This window comes from Danio aesculapii, chromosome 10, assembly GCF_903798145.1.
Source record: "Danio aesculapii chromosome 10, fDanAes4.1, whole genome shotgun sequence".
Classification (NCBI taxonomy): Eukaryota; Metazoa; Chordata; class Actinopteri; order Cypriniformes; family Danionidae; genus Danio; species Danio aesculapii.
In genome coordinates, this window is record NC_079444.1 from 26,711,203 (window position 1) to 26,725,344 (window position 14,142).

General features: G+C 34.8%; 1 protein-coding gene across 1 annotated transcript in view; it reads right to left on the minus strand.

The window, feature by feature from the left end:
- Positions 1-433: 433 nt before the first annotated feature.
- The window catches only part of LOC130236425 (proto-oncogene DBL), a 32,363-nt gene continuing 18,654 nt past the window's right edge, over positions 434-14,142 (minus strand). Inside the window, exons 19-27 of the mRNA XM_056467125.1 lie at positions 13,854-14,075; positions 11,048-11,140; positions 9,361-9,439; positions 9,207-9,258; positions 5,979-6,175; positions 5,669-5,775; positions 4,851-4,963; positions 1,046-1,149; positions 434-918 (exon numbers count right to left, since the gene is read on the minus strand). Coding sequence (XP_056323100.1) covers positions 839-918; positions 1,046-1,149; positions 4,851-4,963; positions 5,669-5,775; positions 5,979-6,175; positions 9,207-9,258; positions 9,361-9,439; positions 11,048-11,140; positions 13,854-14,075 — 1,047 coding nt within the window. The 3' untranslated portion in view covers positions 434-838. The remainder of the gene's footprint in view (positions 919-1,045; positions 1,150-4,850; positions 4,964-5,668; positions 5,776-5,978; positions 6,176-9,206; positions 9,259-9,360; positions 9,440-11,047; positions 11,141-13,853; positions 14,076-14,142) is intronic.

Genomic DNA, 14,142 nt, shown 5'->3' on the forward strand with positions numbered 1-14,142 from the left:
CCTCGGTTGTAGCAAGTGATTATTTGAGTTACTGTTAATGAGTAGTTGGACAGGTGTACCTAATAAAGTGGCCGGTGAGAATAGTTTCCAACACAGCTGAAGTGTTAAAACATTTTTCGACTGGTTTTCATTCTTATGACATTCTGTGCATTTCTTTTCAGCCTTTTTTATGCAATATTCCAAAACATACATTCATATACTGTTGATGGTATGGAAAGCTATTGTTGACGAAGTGATTTGAGAAGAAATAAGAAGAGGAATAAAATAAAGAAAGAGTGAAATCCCAGCAGGTGATCTGCAAATGGAATGTCAGGTTTTGGCACGTTAGACAAGTTAGTGATGTGTTTATCTTTCATTCACTTAAGCACTGGCATTCCTTTTAGCATTAAAATGGCTTTTTAAACAAGTGTCCGATCATCAAACCCATCCAAAAAGAGAAAAATACTTCTCACAGCCCCAGGCCGTAAACCTTTCGGTTGTACTATTTTAATAAATTACTGTGCTAACTACACAAATACATGTTTAATACGGTGTGTAATGGCACAGTACGGTGATGAAGTACTTTCCAGTGATGAAGTGGATCAGTGTTCAGTTTGCAAAGCTCCTTTTATTTCCAGATTTTGTTGTTGTAGTAAATAGATGGTGTCATTGGCTCATTGGAGAAGAGATATGAATCCATTTTTTGTCTGTAAATCCATACATAATCCCCCACTGATGGCAAATGGAAACTTACTCTGGAGCAGACGGCTCTGTTTTCCTGACTTGGTGTGTGCTTGTGTGCGTCAGGCTGGCGTGACTGGGCTCAAGTCCTGAATGACAGTAATGGCCTTTAGGGCTGTCACATGGTGGGAGCTTTGGGTACATGTGGTGGATGTACTGAGGTGTTGCTGGGCTTCCTGCTGTTTATATTTCCCGCACCTATGAGAAAACACACAAGTGCGTTCAGAGAAAGACAGCACAATGGGATGATCGGTTTTGTCTCTTGAAAATTAAACATTCAACATCTTTGTCATAATGTCTGTCATATTACTCACCACGATCCCACCTCCAGACTGAATGGAGGGGCTTCTGCCTGCATCTCCCAGCATTCTCAACAGTGTGTCAACGTGGAGTTTTCCTTCACCTCCACGAGTCAGATTCTTAACATGCCTGTGGGCATTACAGCAAAACACTGATTTGTTTAAATAGAGGGATTATAGTGATTTAACACTAGCCATAGGCATCTGTTAGTTTTATTAATATTAGACATGCACAATTTATCAATACAATATATCAGTGGCCATATCTTTATTGGTTGATAAATGCTATTTTAATGTTATTGTTATCAGTCTGATAACAAAATTAGGCCAATATCTTTAAGTCAATAAAGGATGTAATATTTCCGCTGGTTGAACCACTTGCTGCCCTCAATGTTTTATTACTTTACTGGTATTTTGACTTTGATTGGTTAATATACAGTGACTTGGTTGCTTTATTTATGTTTATTTAGTCAGGCAGTAGATTTTATTTCTATAAAAGTTGGCCATAGATAAAAATGATTAATAAACCTCAGAGATCAGTTCAAACTTGCCTGAAGTTAAAGGTGCAGTAGGTGATTGTCTTCAGAAACATTATTTGTTGTTTTACAGATGGGTTATATGCACAGAAGTGTTGTTCAGCCACTGAAATGTTCTGGCGAAAGATTGATGTGACTATTTTCAGTTTCATAAGGGACCTTTTACAGCATCGATAATGTCAATTTTTATTTAGTTTAACAACAAAACATCAGTAAATAGCATATTCCGCCTAGTCAGCTTTACTGAGGTGAAATTGGGTTTATATTCGCATTGGTTCATTTTTAAACATTGATAACCTGTGACACGCTCCCTATAATGTTTACCATGTTACTCTGAATATTCGCTCTGAAATAGCATGGAAGTATGGCTTAGTAATAAGTGTAATTCCTGCACCCCGCCGGCCAACCACTAAGCACACAATAGCAGCTTTAGGACAAAGCTAGTGAGAGAGTGAGACCAGCGGTCCTTGCGTGCATGAAATATTGCACATTATGAACATTGAGTTGTGCTTGCTAACTAACATACACAACTGAAAACATGCTAGATATAATACAGCTTTTCCTTCAGAATTGTAGTATAATAAAGTACTATAAAGTTTTCTAACTGACAAATGACATAATCTAGTGGATCTCTGTCATCTTTAATGTGCACGTTCGTGATTTAAGGAGGCGTGGCTTTGAATGCCATTGGAGTGACTGTGGCTGTTTTTCAATATGTGTTCTTCAGCGGTCTTGCGTCCTCGTGGTCTCATGTAACATCATCAGCTGCCAAAGTTCAGTTCCAATACTGAAGACCGCAAGAACGGAGGACGCATGAAACTTCCCGGATGTGTTCTTGCTATCGAGGACGCACCGATGCAGACTTGAGCACCGATCTCGCTCTAGAAGTCTGAGAAGTCATTGCGACTGGAGGTGGGAAGCGCAGCAGTTTATTTAGGTTTATTATTAAAGTTCAGAGATATCACTTATTTACCTCAGGAATTTCCCTAAATTAGAGGGTGAAAGTAAACAGTACCATGGACATCTTAATAAAGGAATAAACACATTAAGGGTGTTTGCTTGCTGAAATTCGTATTAAAATCTTTTTATTTATATTGTGCAACGTATATTTATAATGTTTTTATGCATAGTCTATATTTTGAAAAGGGGAAAAACAATAAACCATTGTATGAATGCTGTAATGTTTAAATAATTTTCCATTTAAAACACATGACGGTCACGTGACCATTAGGAAGAGGGAAGAACGCAGCATCTCATTTCTCACAGGGTGCGTTCTCTGTTCTCATGGTCTCCCGAGTTCGTTCTTCCGAAGACACTTGGCAAGACCGGTCTCCACAAGAATGCAAGTCCATTCTGTGCGTTCTTTGAATTAAGAAACAGCCTGTGTTTCAAAGATATTATTCTAGACAGTTAGCATTAGGCAGATCACCTACTGCACCATTAATAAAATCTTTTTTTCTTTATAATTATCGGCTAATATTGTCGGCCTCCAAATCTTAAGTTATTAGGTATCAAAAATTTCTGTTGTTTATTTAATGTAATTACTAAACTTAAACGTATTGTGGCAACCATGACCTGCACAGTTTTGGTATAGTACCACCTAGTGGTCAGGAGATTGGATTTATTTTTTTGCTTAAATTCTGAAAGATTTCACAATATTGGTCTTGTTTGATTCAGAGTAGCATAATGAGTTGAACAATATTTTCATGTTTTTTTTTTTTTCAACCATTATGAATTTTGTCATAAATTTCCACTGGCATATTTTTTACACAATTCACATCAACAAATTTGATGGCATGATGCAAACTCCATACTGTTTCTCTGTAAATCTTTGACATGTTGACAGAAAGCTTTATGTCATTGTAATGTCATCTATTTGGTAACAGAATCACCTTTTTATCAAAATATAATAATAAATTATACAAATTGGTTATTTACAACATGTAGACTAGAATTATATTAAAATATCTTTAATTACTCATTTTTTGTGGTTTGCCTCAACCTTCCTGCCATGCTTTGCTCCTTATTTTGCCTCTGTTGTGCTTTGCTGATCAATGGCTGCTTGTAGCTTTATTTTAACATGCTCTCAGCCTGAAGGTAATTAATCAATGTTTGATACTAGACGAATATGCAAAAAGTAGATATTAGAGAGTAATTGCAGTCTTATAATTGGTCAAGTAAGCAAACCATATTGGCATTTCATAAAATAAACAAACCAATCAATAAAGTTAAGGGTGCATTATTGGAATGATTAATAGATGACATTAAGATATTTTAATTCATTTTATTCCAAAAATATATAAAAGTTGATATTGAATATTAGTTCTGCTTTTACATTTGAATTACATTAGCGTTTCTATAGCTCAGATTTAATTTAACAACATGTTAAATGTAATCCTAACAAAATCTCAAAATGAACATCCTGTATACATTACTTTCATTTATAACATTCAAAACTAGTGATTTGAACTGAGTGTTTTTTAATGTTGTGAATTATTTTCATATATTTTCACTATTGTATTTATATCAAACAGAGAATATTTTAATAATATTTAATACTAATATTTAATACTAATATTTAATACTAATGAAAATGTTCAGCTTGTTGATACTGATCAGGACTTGCATAGGCGAATGGCTTATATATATATATATATATATATATATATATATATATATATATATATATATATATATATATATATATATATGTATATATATATATATATATATATATATATATATATGTATATATATATATATATATATATATATATATATATATATGTATATATGTATATATATGTATATATGTATATATATATATATATATATATATGTATATATATATATATGTATATATGTATATATATATATATATATATATATATATATATATATATATATATATATGTATATATATATATATATATATATGTATATATATATATATATATATATGTATATATATATATATATATGTATATATATATATGTATATATATATATATATATATATATATATATATATATATATGTATATATATATATATATGTATATATGTATATATATATATGTATATATGTATATATATGTATATATGTATATATATATATATATATGTATATATGTATATATATATATATATATATATGTATATATGTATATATATATATATATATATATATATATATATATATATATATATATATATATATATATATATATAAGTATTTATATATCAATAAATTTAAAAAAAAAAAATAAATAAATAAATAAATAAAAATGTCCTACCAAAGCCCCATGGCACTCTCTTGCAGCACGTGAATGACATCACCACATTTGATTATTACATCATCCTTGCCACACTTTAGGTGGTCCAACATTGCTCTGTATCTTCCAGGAACCTTAAAAACAACATAGTCAAAATACAAGGTCAAAGCAAATTACACTAAATAAACACCTTAAAACCCTTTAGTTTTGAGCAATCTCTGGGGCTAAAATTTAGATCAACAGACCCAGCCATCTGACCAATAAGAGCAAAGTAAATCTCTCGGAAAGGCGGGATTCAAAGAAAACATGATTTGAACTGTGAAAAAACAGCAGATCCTGCACTGTTTGTCATAAGAAAATATGAAAGTGTTTATTGATCTTGGATCAAAAAGATGGGGAAAAGGAAAAGGGGGTTGTATTGATGGACAGTGATTTTAGTTAACTATTAAGAAAAAAAGTACAAAAAGTAGCAAACACATTGCTTTAAACTGTCATTAATCTGTATATGTGGCCTGTAAAACGTTTGATGTGTTTTTTTTAAAAGCAAGTTAAGGTTATACAGTGCATTGTTAATTACAGAGCTCCTCTATTTAAAAAAAGAAGAAAAAACCCTGCAAGTTCTGAGATCAAACTTCAGCCAGGTAAGAAAAAGTCACGGAACATATTACTTGCCATATAAAGTAACTAACTAATGCAAATAGTTACTTTTCTGGGGGAGTAACTCAAAATTTTAATGGGTTAGTTTTAAAAGTTCCCCAACAATTGACTGTATGAGAGTAAATTCATTCTCTCCTATATATAACTATGAATCTGAGAAATATAAAAAGCTGCAAGCTCACCAGCAGCACATCGTCTTCTTCATCCGAATCTGAGATGTTCGAGAGATCAGTGGTCCAGTCCTCAAGACCCTCACAGATGTCCACTGAATGAGAAGTCCCTGGCCAACCTGCAACACATAACCAACCCAACCATAAGGACATGCATTGCAATAACAGCATTTCAATTTCGTATAGAAACTGCCAACCAATTACATATCACATATTGAAAATCCCATTCCAAAACACATTATGCTCGACAGCACAGTGAACTTTTCTGCTCCCATCATCAACCTATAAGCCTAAATGCCAGTGAAAATGGCCTGATACTCACTGCGACGGTTCTGGTTTCTGGGACGCGGAGAAATGATGACTGGATCTGTCAGAACCGGACTCACGCGGCCTGAATCGGCCTCCTCCGAGCTGACGGACGCCCCCTGGTGCTTGCTGTGAGGAAGGACATCAAAACAACCTGAGCAGCCAGTGATCTGTGTGGGACTCCAGGGCATGCACACGGAAATATGCCTCACACTGACCCCACCACCAACCGATGAACCCGGCGGAAACGAAGAGCACAGGGCAAAAACACAACAACAACCATCAAACGTCGTCACTAACTGGATATTCTAGAACAGGACTGCAGTCAACCGAGTGAAAGTGGCAAATAAATCCAATGGTAATGAAATGAGAGCCAGTAAATTACATTTAATTTGTACATTAAGTATTATTACCGGAGTTAACATGGTATCGACCGCAGTCGTATTCCATTGAACAACATGATGACATTCAAAGAAATCAATGATGCCAAATGTAAAGTGCTATGTGCTGCAGATAACTTTACAAATGTCGTTATATTCCTATGCTTATTGATTTCGTTCGAGTATAAATAATAATGAGTATAACCAATCAGACATTTGCTCATCAATTAGTTAGCCCATTGCTTGAAGTAAGTTATTTTTGGCGTTTTTTTTTTGTGCCTTAATTTCAATAGGACAGTAGCTGGAAAGGAAGTGAAGTTGGGGTGTGTGAGGGTGTTCAGGAAAGGACAGTGAGCTGGGATTCAAACTCAGGACACCACGAGGCTATATGAAATATATGTTTTTAAAATGCTAGGAATTAAAAAAAAATTGGCAAGGATTTTACTGTAAATGCACTGAAAAAATATCGGTATCAGTTGACTATATCCTGGGGTGTTATCTTTTATTTACGCATTCAAATAGCATTTTTAGAAGCTGTGTATGAATTGCACATTCTTTATCTTGCTTAATCTGTCCTTGTCAGCTGTAGGGCTGGGCGATGTTGACCAATTTGGCATCGTACAATGTCTAATGTAAAACATTGCGATGGCATTGTCGTTGTAGGTGGCGGTGAATTAATTATAGCGAATTAATTATTTGTAGCCTACTCTTTCAACTTCAACATTCGCATGGCCTTTGTTTTACCCATAACCAAATCCTAAATAAATAAAGATAAGTTACACACAAATTACCACCTGTCAATCACTTTTTCCGCAGGACTCTGGCAGAGATATCTGTGTCATTATAATGGCGTCAACAAACTTGGTTAGTTAAAAAGGCACACAACCAACAGGAACCAACCAACAGTATCTGAGGTTTTCGCTAAAATTACTAAGTACAAGTGTGAAAGCGAAAGACTGAAGTGTACTGACACTGTGACACATTACCTGATAGATTTAAAAGACCGAAGAGTCGTTAAATAGAGACAAGATTAATTAAATATCACGTTTAACAACTATAGTGAGACGCGATCCAGCAGTAAATCCTTGATAAACTGACCGGTCGTGCACTGCTCTTTGGGATTTTGTGCTCAAAGCACTGCCTGGAGCTCAGACGAGCGCATGACAGTGTGTGTGTCTGTGTGTGGTCACGTCATGTGCGTTTTCAGTGGTATAGTGTGGACGGAGATATTTTCAAAAATGCTAGATGAAACGCCTGCATGGACGTGGATCGTTTTCGTTCTAAAATGCCATTTTAAAACTAAGATATATTAGTGTAAACGGGGCCTAAGTGTGTATTTTTCACGAGTGGGTTTGCGACGGGGGCGGGGCGGAGGATTGCAATGCCGGCTCAGTATCGTGATGTCTATCAGCCATCGGCAATGGACGATGGCATCGTCTATCGACCCAACCCTAGTCAACTGTTTTGCGAAGTACCAATTTTTTTTACAAGTAATTAGGCTTTTATGCTCATCAGGTTTTGTTACTATGACCTGGCAACCCAGCTTGCTGATTGTTGTCTTCGCTTGTTTTCTTATTTGCTACTTGTTTGGATTATCCTTTTTTTTCAACTATGGAAATTATTGAGATAATCAAGGAAGAAGGAAACACCTGACAATACAGTGAAGGGAACCAGCAAACCAAAAGAAGTACTGCAAAACTAAAACGCAGAAAAGAAACTAGCAGCAATACACTTAAATTGTCCAAACAGACAGCAAAAATTCATAGTAACAGAAAATTCATAGTTCACCCAAAACTAAAAATTCTGTCATCATTTACTCATTGTTCAATTGTTCAAAATGTATTCGTTTACATGTTGCTTTCTTCTGCTGAACACAAAAGAAGATATTTTGAAGAATGCTGGTAACTGGCAGCCATTGACTTGTATAGTATTTTTTCCTACCATGGAAGTCAGTGGGTTCCTGCAACCAGCATTCTCTAAAATATCTCCTTTTTCTGTTTAACAGTAGAAAGAAACGCATAAAACTTTAAACCAAAAGGGAGAATAATGATGAGGTCATTTTAATTTTTGGGTAAACTATGCCTCTAGTCTTCTACATGAAATCAAGTTTGCAGTTGTTAAATGTTCCCTGTCTGTTAGTTTTTTAACTACTTTATAGTTAACTTTATAATTACAAGCACCTGACAACCCTTTTTTCACCATTGATCTAGTTCAGTGTTTCCCAACCCTGTTCCTGGAGGCACACCAACAGTACATATTTTGGATGTCTCCCTTTTCTGACCCATTAACCTCAGGTGTTGGAGTCTCTTCTGATGTTATGATAAGTTGATTCAGGTGTGTTTGATTAGGGAGAGGTTGAAAATCTGTACTGTTGGTGTGCCTTCAGGAACAGGGTTGGGAAACACTAGTTAACATGCCAAATATTATAAAAAACAAGGATAATTCAAACATGACCAGGAATGCAACTGCTATACAACCAGAAAATGCAAGCAACGACCGCGTTACCAGGTCATTATAACAAGATTATCCCCCAACAGCACAATCACATTTCCAAATATTTCTGACGTTTTAATGAACATAGCACATTACAATTGGTTCTTCAAAGTCCAAACCGAATGTTTCCATCAAACAAGTTTCAGAAACGAAGAGAAAGTGCACTTCAGAAAGTGTTTTTCATGCCAGTATGATTCTGAGTAGTGTTATACATTATATCCATCATGCAAACAGGCTAAAAGCATACAGTGTGTGAAAACTGAAACTGTTGTTATTGTGTGAAGATCAAACATGAATGCTGATGAACGCATTATACATCTATATTACAGAAGAGATTGTAAAGAGGAAGCGTGGGTTACAGTGAGGATCACCTGTCAGCCAGTGGTGGAAATAAAGGCTGCTCTCCGTCTGGCTGAGAGTCTCCTGAGAAACACAAAGGTAGAGTTTGACCCACTGACCAAGACTGATTTAATAAAACAAAATTCAGCACTGATATGAACAGTAATGGAGGTGCAGTGTAGAAACCTTTGACAGTCTTTTGCGTATTGTTGAGGATTTTTCTTATCTCTGTGAGCCACGCAATCTTCACATCTACAGTTGGTGCCTGAAAAATAGAGCAATCGGAACATAAAGACAGACAGATTGAAGACATTAAAGTTATGCTTAAGACCTTTCACAATTCATTTATTGAAAGTATTTTGGCATTTTCCTTTATTTGCTGGTTTTCCTCACTGTCTATAAAAAACAAGAAAAATTTAGGAGTTCCCCTGTGAAGTCTTGCATCCTATTACTAACAGCAAGTGTTTAGAATGGCACATGAAATACTAGGGTATAGCACACACCCCTTATACAAATAGTTTGAGTGGATGCCCCTTGGATCCACTAGGGCAATAAGATGTTCCACAAATTATTATAAATTTACTTTTGTGCCTGAAGTAATTCGGTTACATAATAAATGTAGTTAATTGATGGATTATTATTTATTATTATTAGTTCTTATTTTTTTATATTTATAAATTATTATTATTATTGAATTTTTTTCTTTTTTTTCAAATTTTCTGTTTGTGTACTTGATGTTAAGTGTTGGTGTTTATTGTGCTAAATGTGTCATTCTTGTTATATATGAAGCACCACCATGTCAGAATGAATTGCCCCAAGGGGATTAATAACGTTTTAAACTAAACTAAACAAATTACATAGTTATTTGATATTTATCTACATTTTTTATAATTTATATATATATATATAATTTTTTACACATTAATTTATTGAATAATTGTAAATTTATTTTTAAATTGTAAATTAATTTAACATTTTTTATATTTTCTTTATTTTATTATTGTTATTATTATTATTTATGATATTTTCTTCTTGTTTCCAGTTTTAAATTAACTTTTCAATAATTTTCAGTGTTCTCTCATGATTTCTGGTCCCAAAAAAGGCTGATTTCTCACTTTTAAATAATAATACTTTCTTTCTGGTTTTGAATCCAACATTTTTAATATGATCTCACATTTTTTGGAATTATTTTTTAACTATTCTTCAAATTAGTCTGCTCTCTATTTTAAATTCACATTTAAATTTAAATTTGCATTCATACATATACAGTTGAAGTCAGAATTATTATGTTTATTTTTTTTCCCCAATTTCTGTTTAACGGATTTGTTACACATTTATAAACATACTAGTTTTAATAACTCTAAAAATTTCTAATAACTGATTTTATTTTTTGCCATGATAACAGTAAACAATATTTTACTAGATATTTTCATTTTCACTTCTATTCAGCTTAAATCGACATTTAAAGGCTTAACTAGGTTAATTAGGTTAACTAGGCAAGAAAAAATATATAGCTTAAAGGGGCTAATAATTTTGACCTTAAAATGATTTTTAAAAATTTTAAATAAAACAAAAACTGTTAATCATAATTTGGTAAATATTTACAAATAAACAAAAATTCAAAGGGGGGCTAATTCTGACTTCAACTGTATGTATGTATGTATATATATATTCATAACTTTTGTGGCATATTTTCAATTCTGCAGTCTACAAACTAATGTGTTCAGGATTTTGCATCTGTGCATTTTGGACTGTGAACAAGCAATTTTTGTGTTCTGAGCATTGAAGAGGCGTTAATAAGCGATGACAGAGGCACTCCAAACTTTTTATGCACTGCACTCTGTGGAGATTTAACCTTGCTATAATGACTCACCTGAACAACATACACCTCCTCTTTTCCATTGTACCAAATCTCAAACTTCTTTACATCCCCTTTGACGTTTTCTGTGATACCGACCGCACTCATCTGCAAATGACACCAGAGATGTCAAAGATCTCACACGCAAATTAATAATTGCTGCATTTTAATCGCCTTCTGGGTTTTTAACTGCCAGTGGAATTTGAGTAGAGCCTAAAAACCTTTTTCATCAAAATGTCAATCTCTTTGAGGACACTTAAAATAGAGCTGGAATAAACAAATAGGTGCTTAACAACATCTACATGTTCAGAAAAAAGTATAAAAATCATATTAAAGTTGGTTGGTTTAGTTACAATTAAACATCCTCATAACAAACACTTACAGTATTTCTACACAAACAGGTATGGTTGTTTTAGATTCTGACAAAATACATATTTAAAGTCCCTGTGAAGTCCTTTGAAATGTGCATTTATATTCGATGTCTGATGTAATCTTGATTGAAACAGGAACAATATACAGTACACAGATTAGAGTAAAAAAAAAAAGCCAATAGCATTGCAGTTTATATCACAACTGTGCCAGTCAGAGCTGTTGAGCTATATACAGTAGTACATATATAGTACTGTTCACCAAATAAAACAAACACTCTTTTTAATAAAATAAAAAACCTGAAAAATCACATGTACAGAAGTATTCACAGCCTTTGGCGTGAAGCTCTAAATTTAGCTCGGGTACATTCTGTTTCCACTGATTATTCTTGAGATGTTTCAGCAGCTTAATTGGAGTTCACTTGTGGTAAATTCAGTTGATTGGACATGATTTGAAAAGGCATACACCTGTCTACATAAGGTCTCAGGGTTGAAAGTGCATGTCAAAGCACAAACCAAGCTTGAAGACAAAAGAAGTGTCTCCAGGCACAAGGCTGGGAAGGTTACAGAAAAATTTCTGCTGCTCTGAAAGTTCCAATGAGCACAGTGACCTCCATCATTTGTAAGTGGAAGATGTTTGGAACCACTAGGACTCTTCCTAGAGCTGGCCAGCCATCTAGACTGAGTGATCGGAGGAGAAGGGCCTTAGTCAGGGAGGTGATCAATAACCTGATGGTCACTCTGTCTAAGTTCCAGCATTCTTCTGTGGAGAGAAGAGAACCTTACAGAAGGACAACCTTCTGTGCAGCAATCCACCAATCAGGCCTGTATGGCCTGACGGAAGTCACTCCCCGCCTGGAATTTGCCAAAAGGCATTTGAAGGACTCTCAGACCATAAGAAACAAAATTCTCTGGTCTGATGAGACAATAATTGAACACTTTGGAGTGAATGCCAGGCGTTACGTTTGGAGAAAACCAGGCACCGCTCATCACCATGCTAATACCATCCCTACAGTGAAGCATGGTGGTGGCAGCATCATGCTGTGGGGATGTTTTTCAGCAGCAGGAACTGGAAGACTAGTCAGGATAAAAGGAAAGATAAATGCAGCAATGTAGAGACATCCTGAATGAAAAATTGCTTCAGAGTGCTCTTGACCTCAGACTAGGGCGACGGTTCATCTTCCAGCAGGACAGTGACCAAAAGCACACCGCCAAAATATTAATGGAGTGGCTTCACAACAACTCGGTGATTGTCCTTGAGTGGCCCAGCCAGAGCCCAGACCTAAATCCTATTGAACATCTCTAGAGATCTGAAAATGGCTGGACTCTGTCACTTCCCATCCAACCTGATAGAGCTTGAGAGGTACTGCAAAGAGGAATAAGGAAAATTTCACAAAGACAAGTGTGCCAAGCTTATGGCATCATATTCAAAAAGACTTGAGGCTGTAATTGCTGCTAAAGGTGCATCAACAAAGTATTGAACAAAGGCTGTGAATACTGACGTACATGTGATTTTTTTTTTTTTTTAAATCAATTTGCAACAATTTCAAAAACTCTTTTTTCACATTGTCATTATAGGGTAATGTGTGTAGAATTTTGAGCAAATAAATGAATTTAATCCATTTTGGAATAAGGCTGTAACAAAAAAAATTTGGAAAAAGTGAAGCGCTATGGATACTTTCTGGATGCACTGTATGTTTGTGCAATGTATTTCCCCCCTCGAGGCTTGTCGTGGCGAGTTATTGCGCACAGTGCGTTTCGAAACAAATAAGGATTTCAGATCAACATGGCTTGGCTAGCCTACTGTTTATTATTTTCTTTTATTTGCAAGTGTTTAGTTGGACCCTTGATTTGAACGCTCTTTGACGTGAATAAATGGCCGATTTCAGCATCAGGAGTCGGATGTATCAAATACTAGAGATCATTTGATAGTTCAAAAGATTTGACGAGATGCCAAACTATGAGATGATGTCAACAAAACTGTTGATTCATTTTGCTGGAAGTGACAAAACCTAAAAAATTGAATGTTTATATCTTCTAAATGCAAAGTTTGTTTTGTAGCACACTAGATTATAGACTATACATCTTTAAAGGCATAGTTCACCCAAAAATGAAAATTTACTCACTAGTTACTCATTCCTCAAGTATTTACATATATTTGACTTTCTTTCTCCTGTTGAACACAAAAGAAGATGTTTTGAAGAAAGCTGAAAGCATGTAACAAGGGACTTCCATAGTAGGAAAAACTAATTCTATGAATGTCAATGGTTTCAAATAACTTTTTGTGTTCAATAGAGTAAAAACTGATTGATGAGTAAATGATGGCAGAATTTTCAGTTTTGGGTGGACTGTCCCTTTAAGACTAGCATAATTATACTAACACCTCAAAAACTCAAATTTTGATTTCACTGGGACTTTAAATGTCAAATCGATGTTCTCTCATTCTCTCTCACCATCAGGCAGTGTTTGAAGCTGTAAGAAGCTGTCCTGTCATGTCCTTCTCCAGTTTCCTCTCGCTTCTTGCAGAAAAGCAGAGCTCGTTCATGAAGAAACAGGTGCCTTTGCATCGGTTTAAAGCGTGCCATGTCCTTCATGCGTGTCGGGCCTTTCTTATGGTTGATCCAGACGTTGAAGGACCCCTGCATAAGGACGCGACCCAAGTCACTCAGTTCACCCTAGATTCAAAGAACACGTAGAAAAGCATGTTTAGATATTTCACAAATATCTTTTATTGACTGTCAA